The sequence below is a fragment of the Vulpes lagopus genome, chromosome 12 (genome assembly GCF_018345385.1).
Source record: "Vulpes lagopus strain Blue_001 chromosome 12, ASM1834538v1, whole genome shotgun sequence".
Classification (NCBI taxonomy): Eukaryota; Metazoa; Chordata; class Mammalia; order Carnivora; family Canidae; genus Vulpes; species Vulpes lagopus.
Window position 1 is genome coordinate 49,909,931 of NC_054835.1, and position 20,289 is coordinate 49,930,219.

Genomic DNA, 20,289 nt, shown 5'->3' on the forward strand with positions numbered 1-20,289 from the left:
AATGCCCCTTCTCTGTTTCCTTGTCAGTTCCTTTTCTTTTGCCAAGCACATCATCTTGATGTTCCACAGGGTTCTCCATGTCCATGCTGGTCTTCTCACTCTAGACTCTCTTGAGAGGTTATCTCATTCATTCTCATGATTTCAACATCAACCTAGTGTTGACCCTATTCTTTTCCCTGAATGTTAGTCTCCCACATCTAAAGGTTTCATCTCATTCTCTCTCTCTCTCTCTCTCTCTCTCTCTCTCACACACACACACACACACACACACACCTCTAAATGAGTGATTACCAAACCTGAATGCACATTAGAATCCCAAAGGAAATTAATGCAGGACAAGGTAGGAAGTTCGGCTCCAACAGATTAGAGATGTCATGACTATGTAAGATCATGTACAGTGCATCTTCAAATTCAAAAGGAGACAGAAATTAGCCACCCTTTTCTCTGAGCATAAAACAAAATAAAGGTAAGGACATTCATCCAACCAGGATGCCGGCAATGGGTGGGGTTAACCAAAGAGTCAGGAAATATAAAATAGAAAGGCTTAAAAGGTGCTGAATCTGACAGGGTATTATATCTCTGCCTTTCTCTGCACAGTGGGACACACACTGAAATGGGGTTTAATATTTTATTTTAATAAAGAAATTTCCAATTAGGAGCAACCATTTGTTTTTAAATTTCAGAGATGAAAATAGCATTTGTTTGGGGCAGACATACTGCCTATGTTCAGGGAATGTTGCATGAATGAGCTAAAATTATGGGAATGAACAATTGTGCATACAAATGCCCCCCACACACACACCCCAACAAGAAGGAAAAATTGGGAGGGAGGGTAATAGGTGAGAGAGAGCCAGTTGTGAATTTAAAAATGGGCATGTTTACACAGATCAGACCTTGATTATGGTCAGAACTCTGCATGCTTTGGGATGCATGGGTGGCTCAGTGGCTGAGCATCTGGCTTCAGCTCAGGGTATGATCCCAAGATCCTGGGATCAAGCCCCACATCGGGCTCCCTGCAGGAAGCCTGCTTCTCCCTCTGCCTGTGTCTCGGCCCCTCTCTGTGTCTCTCATGAATAAATAAAATGAAATCTTAAAAAAAAGAAAACCTCTGTATGTATAGCTAACAAGTGGCTAGAGAAAGACAAAGTGCTCATTGGTATATAAAGGGGAGAGCACCTGGGAAAAAGGGAATCAATACAGAAATAAGGAGTGAAACAACATGGCGGGTGATATGGTAACATTATATGGAGCCGAAGCAAAGAGAATTTTCCCTTCAAGGAGCAATCAGTTGACATTGGTTGTCACATGGAAAAGTTCAAAGTACATTCACAAAGACAAATATTTTCTTCAGCATTTTGCTCAGGCTCACCCTGTTGCTGTTGGTCAAATAATTCATTTGCCTTGCACCTGTATATTGGGATAATTGTGATTACCTGATGACTTCTTTTCCTTGGAATTCTGGAGCTACTGGTTCGAAATAATCATCAGAGGGATGTTCGGGATCTATTTCTTTCTCAATGACCTTATTATTAGTCCTCTGATGTTGGAAACAAGGTAATTTCAGGAAAAATAATGGAGAAGAACGGTGCTCATTTCCATCTAATTAACCAAGAGACCAAGAGACAATAAAATATTGGATTAGTAACATTAAAACAATGAATAAAGAAGCCTTATTTTAAAAATAGTGCAGAGTGTCTTAGACTTTTAAGCATCATAGAGAAATTCTTTTCTTCCTAACTTCCTATTAATTGAAAACTTGTCATGAAGGAAACAGTGAAAATTCAAATGAAATAGTATAGTGTCACAAAAGTTAAACAGTATAATAGAACTTTCAAGAAAGTATATATACAACAAAGGTTTGAAAAAACGTGATCTAAAAGGCATTTAGGATGAACAGAACCAAATATTTGGGGGAAAAGCCTTAATACAGCACATAAAAACAACTGTAAACATGTCCGTGAACTTAAGAAATCACTTGATCACAGGGGCACCTGGGTGACTTACTGGGTTAAGTGGCCAACTTTTGATTTTGGCTCAGCTCATGATCTCAGGGTGGTGAGATCCAGCCCTGTGTCAGGCTCCAGGCTGAGCATGAAGCCTGCTTAAGAGTCTCTCTTCCTCTGCCCCTCCCCACACTCACTGTATTCTCTCTCTCAAAAGAAAAAAATAAATCACGTGGTCACAACAACATGATTGGACATAATACTGAAATCCATATGGTACATGAATATAAAGTACAAGAAGAAATTGTATTTGTTCAGGATAGATATAGTATCATTTTCCAATTTAAAACAAAGAATAGGATTTGTTACGAAGAGCTTTCAGATATTAAACTAGAAGTGATAGAAAGATAGGAATATATAAAATAGTTGCATAGAAACATACAAGACAGCTTTAAATACAAAGTGGAAAGAACATAAAAAATAAGGTAAATAAGATTGTGCAAGGAAAAAAAGTGTTCTGATTCTAGCATGTGTGAAGAAATGCTGGACTTGGGAAATTTTGGGTTGTTTGTAAGACAGAGAAAATTTAACTGAGTAATATAGTTCTGTAAATATGAACAATGTACAAAAACGTTTCAGAAAAATGCTATTTCTATTTTCTATTTTAACAAAATTTCTATTTTGTTATTTCCTTAAAGAATGAACATCTCCCCTTCTGAAATGGTCCTCCCAGAAGGAAGGGTGAATAGGAGAGTACACCTGAGGCCCTTTCTAGATGTCCAGTTTACATTTTCCCCCACGTTCTTGTCAGAACTATTTTTTTTTTAAGATTTGTTTACTTATTTGAGAGAAAGAGAGAGTACTCATGGAGGGAGGGGCAGAGGGAGAGAATTTCAAATAGACTCACCACTGAACAGGGAGCCAGAGACAGGGTTCAATCCCATGAGCTATGAGATCATGACCTGAGCTGAAACCAAGAATCGGGCCCTTAACTAACTGAGCCACCCCAGGTGCCTTAAGAACTATTTATTAAGAAGCACTTCAAGTGGATGATGGATCCACACTAGACAAAACCATGTTAAGAACTAATTTATTTCAGGGGCACCTGCGTGGCTCAGTGGTTGAGCGTCTGCCTTCGGCTCAGGGTGTGATCCCAGGGTCCAGGGATTGAGTCCCCATCAGGCTCCCTGCAGGGAGCCTGCTTCTCCCTCTGCCTGTGTTGCTGCCTCTCTGTGTGTCTCTCATGAATAAATAAATAAAATCTTTTAAAAAGAGAATTAATTTGTTTCAGTTTGTTCTGAAACAAATCCTAAACATCATTCTTTGAAAACATTTTCAGGGATTCTTGAGAAAAGTAATATTTAATTACTGTGTATTTGTAACATGTATTATTAAAATCAGAAGAATAATTGTTTATACATATAAATTCCTTTAAATCATTAAAACTATGAAGTAGAAATAACGAACTCATTCAGCTTGTGATGGGAAATATTTGTTATTCTTTATTTCTTAAGATACATTTAAGTAAAAATGTACAATGTAATCAATACATGCAGAAGTTAGAGAAAAGTCACTTTTACTTACAGGGTAAGACTTTTTCAAAGTATAATGCCAAGGCCAAGTAGAAAAGTGCATCAAAAGCCAATATGAAAAAAGTTCCAATCATTACATATGAATCTCCTGAAGAGTAAGGTAAAATGACACCACTCATAGCATTATCGAAGTAGATAATCTAAGATTCAGACAGAAATAATAATAATAAATATTTAAGTTAAATACATAAAAATAATTCAGTAATTCAGTATAGCAGTAAGAATTATCATTTTATTAAATAGTTTTTTTAAGAAACCCTTATAATGAAGTTATTGGTGTAACTTTTTCTATTTGACAGCATCCAAGGGTTATAGGAAGGAAAAACAGATTTTAAAAACAATGTTCTGGGACGCCTGGGTGGCTCAGTGGTTGAGCATCTGCCTTTGGCTCAGGGTGTGATCCCAGAGTCCCCAGATCAAGTCTCAGATTCATCCCAGGATCGAGTCCCACATCGGGCTCCCTACAGGGAACCTGCTTCTCCCTCTGCCTATGTGTCTCTATGTGTCGCTCATCCATAAATAAATAAAATCTTTTATTTTTAAAATTTTTTAAAAGATTTTATTTATTTATTTATTTATTTATTTATTTATTTATTTATTCATGAGACACACAGAGACAGAGAGGCAGAAGATACAGGCAGAGGGGGAAGCAGGCTCCATGCAAAGGAGTCCGATGCAATTCCGGATCCTGGGATCAGGCCCTGGGCCAAAGGCAGATGTCCAACTGCTGAGCCACCCAGGCATCCCATAAATAAATAAAATCTTTTAAAAATATAATGTTCTAAGAATAGGAATTTAAGTGATAAGTCATTTTCTTGTTTTCATAAAGTCACTACCATATTACAAAATATCTACTCTATGCAGCAAAAAATACACATTTTAGGAAGAATATGAAGAATCATTTGAAGCATCACAGTAGGATAATGATAAGAGAACTTCTTGCTCTAGTTATTATGGCTAATAAAGATATGTGTATAATTTTGTCATGCAACAATAGGTGTTATGTTCTAGGTGTTCTCAGGCTTTTTATAATACCTCACTTAATCCACCTCATAACCCTATGGGGCAGGCCTTATTATTTTTACGTGCATTTTACATATGGTCAAAGTGAAGCATGGAGGAATCGAGTAGCTTAACCAACCAAAGTCAAAATCATATAGTAAAGAGTGGCCCAGCTGAACTCAGAACACAAGAAGCCCAGCTCCCAAGCCCAGTTCCTCACACTAGGCAATTTACAACTCTATTTCTGTCAAAATCTTAACATTTCATGACAAAGTTGAGTTTATTCTCAAGTCTGGCTTAACATTTGAAGATCTGGGTTGCAATTCTGAGTGGGCATTTGAAGATCAATCTATGTAATTCAACCAAAAACCAGATTGAAAAAGACACTAATGTGGTTAATCAAATAGATGCAATTTAATACAATTTAATATCCACTTATAATAAAGAAAGTCTCTTCCCAAACTAAGATAATAAGTGATATTCCTTAACTCGGTAAAATAGACTGTACAAAGACCAGCACCAAAAATCATACTTATTATGCCTTTGCTTGCATTTCTATTCAACATTGTACTAAAGGTTCCAGTCTCCCTAGTAAAGCAAGAAAAATACGTAACTGGCATAAGGACTGCAAGAGCAAAAAATAAACCATCATTATTTGTAGACATCATAATTATACATAAGAAAATTCCAAGATAAAACTCAGAAAAATACTAGTTTTAATATAGCAAGAATACTGGATACAGTGCCAATTTGCATAAATCAGTTGCATTTCCTATAAGGACATTATAACAAACATTTAAAAATTAGAATTTAAACACCGATGCTATTAATAATGGCATCAAAAGTATCAAAAACTTTGTAATAAATAAAAAATGTACAAGGCTCAGTACTTAAAATTAAAACAATTTCTAAGGGAAAATGAATATGATGATATATTATGTTCATGATCCAAAAAAAGTGTCGGGGGGTGGGTGGTGCACCTCAGTGGCTCAATGGGTTAAGCATCTATCTTAGGCTCAGGCCATGATCCCAGGGTCCTGGGATCAAGCCTCACATCAGGCTCCCTCTGCTTCTCCCTCTCCATCCATCCCTCCCTTTGTTCATGCTCTCTCTGTCTCTCTCTCAAATAAATAAATAAATAAATAAATAAATAAATAAATAAAATCCTAAAAAGAAAAGTGTCAGGGCAACTGGGTAGCTCAGTTAGCTAAGAGTCTAGCTCTTGATTTCAGCTCAGGTCATTCATTATCTCAGGATTGTGAGATGTAGCCCCGCATTGGACTCCACACTCAGCAGGGAGTCTGCTTGTGATTCTCTCTTCCCCCCTGCCCTTCCCTTTGCACACTCTCTCTGTCTCTCAAATGAATAAATAAATATTTTTTAAGGTGTCAATTTCGCTCAAATTGATTGAAAAAATCAACCATATCAAAATGTCAACAGCTTTGTGCATACGTGTGTGTGTGTACCTTGATAGGTTAATTCTAAAATTTCCATCATTCAAAGAAACTAGAATAGAAAAGGATCTCTTAGAAAAGAAAATCAAGTGACAAAATTACTACCAGATATCAGGATATATGAGCAAAAACAATTAAGACATGTGGCAACAGTGGAAGGATAGACAGATGGGTCAATACAGAATTGGTAAAGCTATGACAAAGGAGATACTGCAATCTGTTCAAGGAAAGGATAATCTTTTCAATAAATGAAGTAAAAGAAATTGGATATTCATGTAGAAAAATTAATATTGCTTCTACCTATAGATACACAAAAGTTATTCTGAAATGGATTTTATAACTGTACAAGCAGAATCAATTGAACTTCCAGAAAAAAGCCATGGGAGCATCTCTTTATAATCTTGGGAAATGCAATGATTTCTTAAAGATAAAAAAAAGCACTCTACAGAAAAGGAAACTTGACAAACTGGACTTTATCAAAATTAAGAAACTTGCTCATTAAAAGCACCATTAAAAGAGTAAAAAGATCAGCAACAAATAACTGAAAAATGTCTCATATCTGGCTTATATAAGAAATTCCTACAAAGTGATAAGGAAAAGCTAAAAAGTCAGTTAAAACATGGGCAAAAGAACTGGATAGGCACTTTATTAAAGGGAGAAACCAAAATGCCAGTGAGCATATGAAAAAGAATGAAACTCATTAAAAAAGAATCAAGACAATGCAAATTAATACAATAAGGATTATCATTGCAGATTCACCAGAATAGCTAAAATTTGGACGACTGACTGTCGTCAAATGCCATTGAAGATTTGGAGCAAATGTAACTCGGAAACTCTTGGTGCAAAAGTAAATTGATGTAACCACTTTGGAAAAATATTTGGCATAGCTATGAAGATTAAGATATCCATATTTAAGTCCTACTACTCAACTCCTACATATATGCCAAACACAACTGAATGCCCATATTCACTAGGAAATATGTAGAAGAATTTTTTTTGCAGAGTTAATACGAGTCAAAAACTGGAATATATTTTTGTTCATTAACAAGAGAATCAATTGTATAGTCACACAATAGAATACTGCATAACAGTCTACTATCGCTACACGGAAACTGTGCATGAGATCTAAAAATATAATGTTGAGTGGGAAGAAAACCAGAATTTCAAAAAAATTTGTAGACTCTCGCTTATATAAAGTTTCAAACAGGCAACACTAAAAAATCATACTTAGGAACACACATTAGGTGATAAATGAAAAGGCAGGAAATGATGATCACAACACTTTCACCTTTAGGAGGAAGGAGTGTTTGGAGGAGCTCTGGAATTGTGGCATCTTTCTATTTCTTGATCTAATCCATGAGTATTTTGATATACTTTGTTGTTATTTGCTGAACTCTTTATAGTCTTGAAAACTTTTCAGATTTGAGGTCTCAAGCAGAGGGTTTATACAATGCTTTTTAGTAAACTAGAGAATATCTTCATTATATAAAGCGTGAGAAACAAGAAGAGAAGGCTTCAAAATGAAAACACATCTGAGACATGAAATCTGTTGTAGTCAAGATGTTCTTATTTAAGTTTCCTTGTGTGATGGTGATTTTTTTCTACAAAGTAATAATAACATTCTCAAATCTAGCTTTAGGGTAAAATCGTTTAGAATAAATGCTCTTAAATTGAAAGAGTGATTATGAAGTCACGAAATATCAAATTCTTTTGAAAGTTCAATAAAAAGCAATTAACTATGTTCTTACCTTATTCATCCCAGCAGTGAAGGCAAAGGGGCTGCAAATACTCAAAATCCACTCCAAAGAGGAAGGAAGTTGTCTATAATACACACCGAATCCTATAGTCCCACAAAACACATTGAGGAAAAGCATCACCAAATTGGTGAGGACAGTCTTCTTTAACAACACGCTCATCAGGAATGTTAAAGCTATCTGAAAGAGAGAGAAGACATCTAGCCACTTAACAGATTTAGTTCCCTGAGCATCATTGGTAGCACAATAAAATATGGATCTTTAGATCATAATATAAATATATATCAGTGAGACACTGATGAAAATATTAATGCTCAGCCCTTCCTTCAACCTTTTTGTAAAGAGGATTCTTTTTTGCCCTCCTCAACTGTTGGGCTTTAGTTGACGAAGAAAGGGTGGGGACAAGTTGTATGAGAGCTAAGAAAAGGACAGAAATGCAGACTTGGAAACACTGAAGGAACCTACATTAATGGAACACCTGGGTGGCTCAGAGATTGAGCATCTGTCTTAGGCTCAGGGTCCTAGGATCGAGTCCCACATCCGGCTCCCTGCATGGAGCCTGCTGCTCCCTCTGCCTGTGTCTCTGCCTCTCTCTCTGTGTCTCTCATGAATAAATAAATAAAATCTTTTCTAAAAAGAACCTACATTAACGTATTACAAAGCGCATCTATGCACCCTCTGCAGAATTTAGAGGCTCTTGTTTTACGAAGCAAGAAGTTTGACATGGGAAGTGAGGGCAAGGTCATGTGTCAGAGAAAGATACTGTGAAAGCCACCATTGTTACAGAGAACCTTTGGTGAAAAGAGATGGGTCCGCTCCTCAAGGGCAGCCTCATTAAAATCATCTAGAAAAGTCTTAAAGTCAAAATAATTTTAGAATCATTTTTTTCTTTTGGGGGCATCATTTCATTAACTCAGAATTTTATGCAAAAGAGAGGTTCAATTTTATTTATATTACATAATCTTCTCACATTGATGGAGATTTCTCAACCAAACACACACATACGCACACACATACAAAATGGACAAGAAGGAAATAACTGTAATAACCTCCAGAGAAATTCATTTTTGCTACAGGCAGCTAAGATCTAAAGCAGAGAACATGGTAATATTATGTATGAACTTACCAAAGATAAACCATATAAGAAAATGAGTGTAAATATGACCATGAAGCCTGTCATGACTATAATTTGGGTAACTGTTATGATAACTGTCATCATTATGGAAACAATGAAGATGAAACCAGCATAGATTAAACCGCAGGAGATCCTACATAAAGAAAGACAAAAAATTATTTTAATTATTTTAACTTCATTATGAAATATTCAAAATGTACAAAAATATCTAAAGAATAGTACATTTACCCATCTACTTGCCACCTAGATTAATAAATAAAATATTACTAATATTACATAGGCATGGCTGTGCTGCTGCCTATTGGCTAGGCATAAGTTCTGTGTTCACATATTTTATAAATAGTATGAACACTGTATAAATAGCATGATCTTGCATGTATTCTTCTGCTGCTTGCCTTTTATCAATCAACATATACAATATTATACACTGCTGTGTAATATTTCATTGTCTGAATATATTCCAATGTTCTCCTGTCCATGGACATTTAAGTTGTTTCCGATTTTTATTTCTGACGCATTGTTGCCAAGAACACTCTTGTACTTGGGAAAAAAAAATAGAGTAAGATGAAAATTGAGAGGGTGGCAAACCATTAGAGATGCTGAAGTCTAAAAAACAAACTGCGGGTTGCTGGAGGGGAGGTGGGAGAGGAGAGGGGATAATCGAGCGATGGATATTGAGGAGGGCACGTGATGTAATGAGCACTGGGTGTTCTATGCAACTGATGAATCACTAAATTCTACCTCTGAAACTAATTTTAAAAAGAAAAGAAAAAACAATTACACTTTTGTACTTGTCATTTTTGTATCTTAAGTGTGATTACACATTACCAAAATGTTCTAACTGTAGAAGAGGAAGGAAATTTAACATCTGCTGATCAATCAAGCAACCATGGAAGCACTAGGGGCAGATGATAACTTGACCATTTTTGAGAATCCCAGCTGGCATGACCTCCACTCTCCCTAGCAGTAGAAAACTGAAATTTCATAACTCCACAAAGCCCGTCCCATTATTGCTTTTCCTATTATGATTTCTTTTTTCAACTGATATAAATTACAGTATACTCTTTTTTAAAATATTTAATTTATTTATTTGAGAGAGAGAGAGAGCATGAGCAGGGGGAGGGGCAGAGGGATCTCAATCCTGGGATCCTGGGTCATGACTTGAGCTGAAGGCCGATGCTTAGCCAAATGAGCCACCCAGGCACCCCTATGGTACATTCTTAAGTGTTCATGCTGTTTTGCTTTAGATGTGCTGGTATTCACATTTTTATGAGGTAGTTATTAAGAAATAGTATTCTATCTTCCATCTAACTAGCCCACAGGGTGTTTGAGCCCAAGTTTCTCATTTTCCAGATAAGTAAACTGTAGTTCCTATTACCACTTAATGGACCTATTCAAGGTCAACAAAGTAAATCAGTAACAAAGTTAAGATTTGTCACAGTCCTTTCTCAGTCCAGAGCTCTTTCCTGTACATAAAATCGGTCAACTGAATAAGAATTAAGCAACTGGAAAAAAATAGCGAGAGTATTAAAACCAGGAACTTGAAAAGAAATTTAAAAAATAAAATGAAAGCAGGAACTTGCATCAATATGTCCCAGTACAATAGGTTTAATTACTGCTTATTCGACTTTTTTTTTAAAGGTCATGTCATTACAATGATTCAGCCTTTATTAGAAACACCAGCATTTTTGGAAAGCATATGGCATTCTGCAGAATCTACTTCCTGAGTACAGAAGGGAACTACTATAGGTAGGAATTGAAAATCTATAGGAGAATTACAAATTAAGGAATTTAAAACATTACCTAGAAAAGGGAGCTCATTGCAGGGAGTTGGGGTGGTGGGAGATGTTAATAAAGCTATGAAAACTTTCAGGATAAAACCAAAACAATTCAGGTATCACACTGAAATAATAAATGTTGATGTATTTCACATTTATTACATTATTTTTTTAAAAGGTTGTCATAAAATTTATTTCCAATAAACACTCTCTACTTAATAAAGACATTTCAGATTTTTTTCCTTCTTAGTTTTAAGGACCTATAAATCCATTTTGCTAAATCTAGTTTACATGCATACTAGGAAGCATTTATCCTGAGAATGAACTCACATCTAAACATCCAATACCTTTCTGATTTTAATCTAGAGTTGAGTTGTGCCTACCTATTCTCAGGTGACTCCAGGGATGCTGCCCCACAAGAGGGTCCCTAGACTAAAAAATGGTCCTTTTACACAGATTCCCCCCCTTCCCTTCTAACAAACTCCATTCATTCCCTTGCATTTGCCAAAATTCCATTCAAACCATTCCTCTCCTTCCTTTTTGGTTTCAGAAACAGTTCCCTCTTTTTCTATTCACAATTAAGGTATCTTAGAATCAAAACTCCCTCTTTTAATCAAATACACTTTATAGGAAATATAAAATTTCCTAGACCATAGTTTTATTTCAGAGAACATGTGGCTTGCAAAAGATTGTTCAAAAAACAGTTCCTTTTCCATTCCAGGTAGTCTTACATTCATAAAGAGTGATTTTCTTGGTATGGGGACTATACTAAGAAACATCTTCCAGGATTCAATATTGAAAAATGTTAGACTTCTTTTAAAATGAACAGATTATTTTTCCGTTTCCTGGGCAATGTGGATTTTGCATCTGATTGCATTGCAGAATTCTCTGCTTTGGCCTGTTGGAAGCTTAGAGTTTCTATGATTTGCATTTTTATCTGCTAGTCTTACCTACTCATCATTTTGTTAGGCCTTGTTTCTATTCCTCAATTATTTATTTTTATTATAATACAAATACACACACATAGAGACATACATACATACGTACATAAAAATACTTTTTAAAAATATATATATATTTAAAAATCATTAGAGACATCTGGGTGGCTCAGTCAGTTAAGCATCTGACTTTGGCTCAGGTCATGATCTCGGGGTCCTGGGATCAAGTCCCATGGGTGACCTGCTCAGCCGGGATCCTGTTTCTCCATCTCCCTCTGCCCCTCTCTGCTGCTGGTGTGTGCACGCGCTCTCTCTCAAATAAATAAAATATTTTTTAAAAAATAAAAAGATAAAAAATATTAAAATAATTTAAATCATTTGTGAATGAGGCAAGATACAAATATATGAAGTAAATGTTTTTATTAAGCCCTTCTTATATGCCATCCTAAGTGCTATATGTGCTGGGCACAATTTATATGCTATCTCAACTCCAACATATGGCATTTAAGTGCTGCAAAAAAATATATACCTGATGATCAAACCTCTGCACACAAGCTAGCTATTATAGGATCATACATTTTTTTCAATATGAGGGAGTGTGGAGAAATCAAATGATAACTGTGGGAAGACCTAGCAGGAGAATTGCAATCAAGGCAGCTGGGTTGGAGTCCCAGCTCTGGTCCATAAACATCATTCATCTGACATTAGACAATTCTTTTATTCTCTTTGATCTTAATAGAATAATCTCTCTCACAGCATTAGCTTAATATACTCATGGCACGGAAAAAGTGCTCAGCAAATTATAATCCGCATTTTTCATAGCAAAATTTTAAAAGGACTAAATCAAAAAATCAGAACAAAGGAAAAAGTAGCCAATGTATCAAACTTAACCCATAATTTTTTTGAAATAATAACACTTTTTTTTACTGCTTCCTAGTTTCGATTATTCGTTTGTACTGCTTGAATCACTCACTCACCAGAAGGCTGACTTTTGCAGACCCATCATTTTCATCATATCCTGGCACTTTTTTCTCTCTTTTGTGGCATTAAGTGTTAGAAAATATATAAATGGAAGAAAGTTAAACAGGCAGTAGAAAATAAAGAGTTCCTTTTGAAGAATGTTTTTATAAATAAAAGGTAAAGTCTTCATATTTATACCAGTAACTGACATCAACTCCTCCATCACAGAGTGATTTGTTGTGATCTGAAGTAGGATTTAAACAAATAAAATCATTATTTAAAAATTAGAAACTGATTAAATCTGAATAAACTATGGAGATTATACCAACATCAATTTCCTGATTTTAATATTGTTCTGTGGTTATGCAAGATATTACCCTTAGGAGAAATTGGGTGAAGGGCACATGAACCTCCGTGTACATTGTTTTTGCAATTTCCTGTCATTCTGAAGCTACTTGAAAATTCAAAGTTAATAACAATGCATTCCTTTGCCTAAATCCAGCTGCAGCATTTGTATACGTGCTTCATTATATAAACATATGAAAACTTGAATATATATTATCTTTCATCAAAATTTTGATGCCTATGGAATTAGTTTACATTAATTATTAGAACTTTTCTTACCTGTATAATAGAAGCATCAATTGCAGTTTGTAGAGTCACAAATCCACTACTCCAGTATTTGGCCAGAGAACAGGAAAACTCACCATACCGATTCCAACAATGAGCTAAAAGCACAAGGAAAAGCATAACCAACATTATCAGATGAAAGCAATTAGAGAATAAAAAACAAGAAGTGAAGAGAAAATAATATAGAGGAGGCTCCACCAGTCAGAACTTATAGCCACATAGAAAAAAAGAAGTAAATGAGTTTTCAATTAGGCACTTTTATTCATGGAGACCATAGCATGTATAGAAAGTCTTAGAAAGTCAAAAGAAGATGAGAGGGAACACTCTGCTCTGACCACATTGCACTCCTTGCTGGGCTTCAAAATGCTAAATGCACTCCAGTGCTAGAACTTTTTTTGTTCCATATGCTCTCCCTGCAGATGGATCCATGGCTCTCTTCTTCCCTCTATCCTTATCTCTTCTCAAAAGTGAATTCAGTGCAGAGGTCTTTACCAGCTACCATAAATAAAAGCAACTAAAAGAGCTTTCAGGCTCTATTTTCTAAGCCTTCTCTATTTTACTTTGTTCTTTTAACACCACCTGGCAGAGGGCATTGTTTTTACCCTGCCCTCCTGCCCCTGATTGGAATGATTCATGCAAGCAGGCTCTGTGTTTTGCTCACTTCCATCCCCAGGGCCAGAACAGTGCAGGACACAGAGTAGACACTCAGTGAAAAAGTGGAAAAGAACCAACTCTATTAATCATATCAATTCTGCTTCCTAAAATGTCCTCAAATTCACTCACTCTCCTCAGCTGCCTCTGGTTGAAGCCGCCATTGGTTCCCTGGTATGATTCGTTGCATTCTCCTTGACCTCTCTGTAATTCATCCTCTGGGCTATATCCAGAGAGCTCGCTTAGGCTTGGGAGTCTGATCATTTCTCTGCCCGGATTAAAGTACCTCCACATCTCTCCATCACTCTAGGTTTGTGGGACGTCATAGGACCTAGCTTTGGGTAACTTCAGCCTCATCTTTTTTGTATTCTTTGTTCAGCTAAGCTGCTCTTCTTCCATATATACCATCAGATGCCTGTTGTCACCCCAGGACTTTCTTTCACACTTGCTCATTGTCTATCTGAAATATAATGCCTTTAGCAACCCTCACCCCCATGTCCTATTCCTTATTGGTTTAAACTTCACTTTGCCAGGTAGGGCTTCTCTAATCCCTCGTCTAAATCTCCTACCCCTCAGCACCTTTCCTTGCACTTGTCATTTTTTTAAATAATAAATTTATTTTTTATTGGTGTTCAATTTGCCAACATACAGAATAACACCCAGTGCTCATCCCGTCAAGTGCCCCCCTCAGTGCCTGTCACCCATTCACCCCCACCCCCCCAACCCCCGCCTTCCTCCCCTTCCAACACCCCTAGTTCTTTTCCCAGAGTTAGGAGTCTTCATGTTCTGTCTCCCTTTCTGCACTTGTCATTAATTGTACAATGTCTGCCTTTCTTGCTAACCTGGAATTCTTTATTTTCTCATGTTCTTTTTTTTTATTTTTATTTTTTTTTTGAGATAGAGAGAGTGGGAGCAAAAGTGGGGGGAGGGGCAGAGGGAGAACAAGCTGAGCTTATAGCTTGATGCAGGCTTGATCTCAGGATCCCAGATCCTGAGATCATGACCTGAGCCAAAGACAGGTGTTTGACTGAGCTACTCAGGTACCCCTATTTTCTCATGTTCTATCAAAAACATCTCTGTTGCCCAACCTGACCTATTTCTTACATTAGAAACATGAAAAAATACCATGATATTTTATATTGAAAGTCACCTGTGGAAGGATCTTCCTCCAAAAATGGAATGTGATATCCCTGTAAAAATTTTAATTTATAAGAGAAAGTGTCATGAAAGATGATTCCAATGACTTCTGAGGTATTGTCTACAAGTATTTTATCCATGGATTTTTGATTGGGTACTCCAATGACCCTTCTTTCTGTGAATGACAAGGTAAAAATAGAGAGGATTGTAGAGAGTTTTACCAAAATGGAATGTGATATCCAGCTGTGTCATCAGATATTTTTCACTGGAATTAAGCTAAAATCATTTTCCACTTAAATTAAATTTACCCCAAAGACAAGGAGGGAAATTTTTTTTAATGGTTTAGATTCTAGACTCAGGAGAAATGCATGAGAATTTAGTGTTTTCTTTTAATAACGGCAAGTATTACAGCAAGTTTCAGGTACATAAAAATATTATGCTAGGGTAAGTGTGCATAAGAGAATTAGGATACAAAAGTAGAGGTAATTGGAGTAGTTTTATATAGTTAGGGGATTCCAGATGTCAGATTACTGGAGCAAAGACACCTCAACTGATCTTTGCCTTATGAGGGAGTGACTATTTCTAACAGCCAGCAATGTTACCCATTAGAAATCGAGGATTCAGAGAGTAGACAGCCAAACTGCAGCCACTCTTGGGTGAGTGCAGCCAAACTGCACTCACCCAAGAGTGAAATACATATTTTATCTTAGTTATCTCAGTGGCATAGTGACTTCATTTAGAATGAAAGTTTTTAAAGATGTTTACAAAGTAAACTACATGCAGAAAGGACATCTTTAGATTATCTTTCCTTACTTTTCATGGTTCTGAAATTACTTTTTAATAACTATGATTTCATTTATTTTATTTAGATGTTTATTTCCTGAGTTATCAATCTTAGTGTGTTTCCATGTTAATAACATGTGCACCCCATAAATGACATATTCTCCTAGGCACTATTCTACAAATCTGAAATTATACATTTTTTGTTTTAGGTAAATTCCAGTAGAAATGTAGACCTCCCTAAACTGGACCTCCCCCCGCCCCCGCCCTCCCATCAAGCTGAAAGAGCTTACAAGGCTACTTGTTTTGAGAGAAAGCAAAAACTAATTAAATTTGTAAGCTGTCATGTTACCTAAATAATTAGCACAATAGATCACTGTAAGTTCAAATTAAACATGTATATATCATATCAAAAAGATATAAAATGATATCAGTAATTCTTTATTGCCATTAGTGCACCTACCTTTCAAAAAGGGAGCAAATGATGTTTTATTCATTATTTGCTGGGTTAGATCAGAGATAGGTGTATATACAATATCTATAGAGTTACTAATGTTATCTGCCCTTCCCAGATCTTGAGGAGGCAGTTCAGGAAAATATATGTTTTCTCTGAAGTGTGAAAACAGTCCCATGTACAGTCCCAGAAGTATTGGGAGCCCCCATTCCTATAACAGGGGAAAAAAAAGAATGAATTTAAATTATATTCCCTTTCAAAGTTCAGTCAATACCAAAGAATTGTTGAAGACAGATTCCAATTTTGCCACATGGTTGGCTTCTCTTTGCTCTCTGCTCTTCAGAGCAAAAGGAACCCAACAAAAGATGCATACTGAGCTAGTTGCTACACATATCATTCTCCAACGCTAGAATTAAACTTTTGCATTAAATCGTGAACTACTGCAGAAGCCATCATAGAAACTAACAGAGTGACTAATAGGATGACAATTCTTATGTATGGGCATCTGACATTACAGTTTATAAGACACAGAGTATCCCAGATAGAGTTCATGGTGGCAAATAACGTTTTGGTCAGTTGTCACATTTTTGCATTGGAAATCAAACAATATGAAAAGGAACTGAGTGGTAGAGACTGCCTAGTGATCCAGCACAATGCTAGACAACATTCCCAGCCTCTGGAAATCAAGTAGGACCAAGTGATTTGAGCTCTAGCCAATGGAATGTGGGCAGAAATGCTTTGCGCCCCTTCAAGGCCTGGCTTATGGAACCATGCACAACCTTCTTTATTCTGTCTCAGTCCCTATACTTCTTGATTTTTTAAAAAAATATTTATTTATTTATTTTAGAGAGAGAGCATGAAGGGAGGCAGATAGAAAGGGAGACAGAGATTCTCAACAGACTCCCCCTGACCATGGAGCCTACTATGGGGCTCAATCCCACAACCCTGAGGTCATGACCTAAGCTGAAACCAAGAGTTGGACGCTCAAATGACTGAGCCACCCAGATGCCCCTGTACTTCTTGATCAATCTGATGGGATGTGGAGGATCCCAAGGAGGTCTCCAAGGCCTAGGGAAATAGCAGTGTCCCTAAATGAAGAAGGCTGGGTCTGAATGACTGTGTGAAGGAGATTCCTTCACCTACTAGACCCACTTCAGTTTCACCGCCAACCTTAGATTGTAAGCAAAGTGAAAAATAAATCTTTGCTGAGATCAGCCCCTGAGATTTGGAGCTGTAAATGGCCTACTTATCTACCTAATGCAAACTGACAATTAGTGGTGTTACTTGGTCATAATTCTTAGAAATAATCTCTGTGTACAAAATTCATGGCTTTGAAAATAAGTCCCCCAAACTAAAATTTATTGATCTTCCAGGCATTCTTTTCATTATTTCCTTACTCTAATTTTATTACATAAGGTAACAACCTTAATAGTTGCTATAATTTACCATACAATTAAATTTTTACTTACTCTCTTTTTTTAAAAAAAAACGAGTAATAGTTTTAGTCTTTTTGCAATTCTACATTATGTGTCACAGACTGCTATGAGTCTCTCAGTTTGACAAGTATAATTAGAAGAACCTGAAAATCAACAAATCCAGTCCGCTACTTAAAATATAAAATAAGAGTATTGTTAGGCAGTGAAATAAAAAAAAATATGCGAGCTGCAGAAAGAGGCAGACTATCAAACATACCAATAAGCTCTCTCTTTTCATTCTCCATTTCTGAAGAAAATTCTTGCACAGAAGTGCTTGAGTTTGCTGATACACACTTTTCTGTTTTGTATGCATTTAGCCTGTCATTGAAAAACAAAGAGAAAGTAAACACAGTGGAATATAAACTAGAAAAACAAATGTAATAAGAAAAACCTTGGGAAGTAGGGGAGAAAAGAAAAAAGAAAAATCTTGATCATATTTTAGGGAAAATATTTCCAATTTCTAAGAACTATGAAAAATGGTTTTTAAATATTATTTTAATAATACATGACTGTAAAATTTTACATAAAATATACTCATAGTAAGTTATTTCAGAGAGTGGGTAATGGTGGGGAGGTAGTGGCCACAAAAATCACAATTTTACAGAAATACAGAGTTTAATAATGGAAAAGATATCATTAGATTTTAGAACCTGTAAGATACTTCACATTTTCTTAACCTTTTATAACAGAAATTCAACTATATAGAGTAATTGAATTATATCTCATCTGATTAATAATAATTTTTTGTTCTTTGCATCTAAATAGAAATGCCAGAGCCAATCAAATTAATCAAAAATTCTGATTATTTAAATTCATTTGAATAATTAATTATATCCATTAGATGTAACCCCAATGAACTATTTTCCTATAGTATTTATCTTCTATCTTCTAGATTAAACTGAACAGCTTGAAGCTCAACTAGCTGAAGCCAGACTAGCTGAATCCAGACTCAAACTAGCAGAAACTTGATTATGAAACACAAGAAGAAACAACTCATCTCAATTTGTCTGAATTCAGAAGTGCCTGAATAACTGAGGAGGCAAACTAACCAACTAAGGAGGAATAAAGAAGGAAAGAAACAAAGAAACAGAGAGAAAGAAAGAAAAGGAAGAGAAAGAAAGAAGAAAGAGTAAAAGAAAGAAAGAAATCACATGGAAAGTAATTTTGCCCAAATGTTTGCACATAAGCCAACAGAGACGATTTTTTTCAGTTTTTCTAATCTTAAAATTATATTATTTTATATTTGCATGACAAAATATTCAGACAATTCTCCCTCAGCTAGTTTTCCTATATTCTACTGTTGTATCTACACAATAAGAGTTGGTTGGGAATAAAGAGAAAAATTTTATTATCAGTTCTTCAATATAATACATATGAATATTTGGAAACGTCTGAAAAATAGATTGATTTTCAGCAGTGTCCACCCACATATTTGGCATAGCACAACAAAATAGAACTTTACTTACTGTCAGAAAAATTAGGAAAGTACTCTGGAAACACTGTCAAAGCACAGTTCTCTTTTTGAGTACGGCAACAATTAAAATTTCCTTATTGTTACTTCTTCATTTATTCCTTAAATGGGTGTCTTACCCAGCCTGTTTTCTGAAAGGGTGTGTAGTCAGACCAAGCTGCACATGATGAACTTGTTTTGTTTTCTGCTTCTTCTTCCCTAAGCCAATTATTTGCAGGGAAATGATGGTTCGGTGGTTGGTTGGGAATAAAACAAACCCTGTGTTTGTGCACTTGGCCTTTCAACTTCAGGGATAAGGGGTAAAATGGTAAACAAGGAAATTGGAACTAGCCTGTCGGACATGATGAGACCAAGATGGGGAAACGGAGCAATAAACAAGTAAAAGCAGCCACTAACCAAACAAAGTAGTTAAATGTGTTTGAGAAATCTTTAGCTATTTATTTATTTATTTATTTATTTATTTATTTACTACTAATGCCTAAACACAACTGCCAATGATATATTTGACTAATTGGTGTTAAGTGGGCAGAGTGTGCTGGAGCTGATTTTTTTTTTCCTAATCAAGCTAAGCAATCCATAGTCTGCCTTAGAGAAACACTTAATTTGGACAAATGAATAATTATGAACAAATTCCTTTCTCTGCTCTGTTCATACAGGATGTAGGATTTCAGAGGGCATGCAAACAAACTAAAAGTAAGCAGAGTGCCAAGGACTAAAGAAAATATTAAAAAGACTCAGGTCAATTTTTTTTTTGCATAAAGACTGGGAAAAATATAAAATTTATTCAACTCCCATTGCGTAGTCTATCTCTCTGTAAAAAGTTGCAAGCTTTTCTTGACCTGCCAAAGTAAATGGCAAAACAGGAAGCCAAAGTCCATGAATTGGGAAATCTCAAATATTTGACATGGCTCCCAAGCCACAGATGTTAATAATCATAAAGCTGAGAGTTGTTCTGGAAAAAAAAAGATATTTTTTTAAAAAATTAAGCTATGGTATTATATATGTATATTTCTTTTCTTGATAATTAGTTCTATTTTTAAAAAAGTCAACAGTCAACAGTGAAATGTTACATGTCTTTACATTAAAAGTTGGCAAAAAGAAAGGTAATAAAGATGTTCTAAAGGTCTCATGGTGG

The 20,289-nt window shown here is 35.7% G+C and overlaps 1 protein-coding gene across 4 annotated transcripts in view; it reads right to left on the minus strand.

Annotated features, from left to right (window-relative positions):
* Window positions 1-19,391, minus strand: part of ABCA6 (ATP binding cassette subfamily A member 6) — a 61,273-nt gene extending 41,882 nt beyond the window's left edge. The window contains exons 1-11 of one of the 4 annotated variants that reach the window (XM_041724837.1): window positions 19,150-19,388; window positions 17,901-18,001; window positions 16,218-16,419; window positions 14,988-15,149; window positions 13,181-13,284; window positions 12,755-12,800; window positions 12,574-12,631; window positions 8,872-9,013; window positions 7,740-7,925; window positions 3,528-3,675; window positions 1,434-1,599 (exon numbers count right to left, since the gene is read on the minus strand). In XM_041724837.1, the coding sequence (XP_041580771.1) occupies window positions 1,434-1,599; window positions 3,528-3,675; window positions 7,740-7,925; window positions 8,872-9,013; window positions 12,574-12,631; window positions 12,755-12,800; window positions 13,181-13,284; window positions 14,988-15,149; window positions 16,218-16,419; window positions 17,901-17,996 (1,310 nt within the window). In that variant the 5' untranslated portion in view covers window positions 17,997-18,001; window positions 19,150-19,388. Of the gene's footprint in view, window positions 1-1,433; window positions 1,600-3,527; window positions 3,676-7,739; window positions 7,926-8,871; window positions 9,014-12,573; window positions 12,801-13,180; window positions 13,285-14,987; window positions 15,150-16,217; window positions 16,420-17,900; window positions 18,002-19,149 lie in introns of those variants that run through there. The other 3 variants (XR_005983070.1, XM_041724836.1, XM_041724838.1) reach the window with 3 other exon arrangements.
* Window positions 19,392-20,289: the final 898 nt, after the last annotated feature.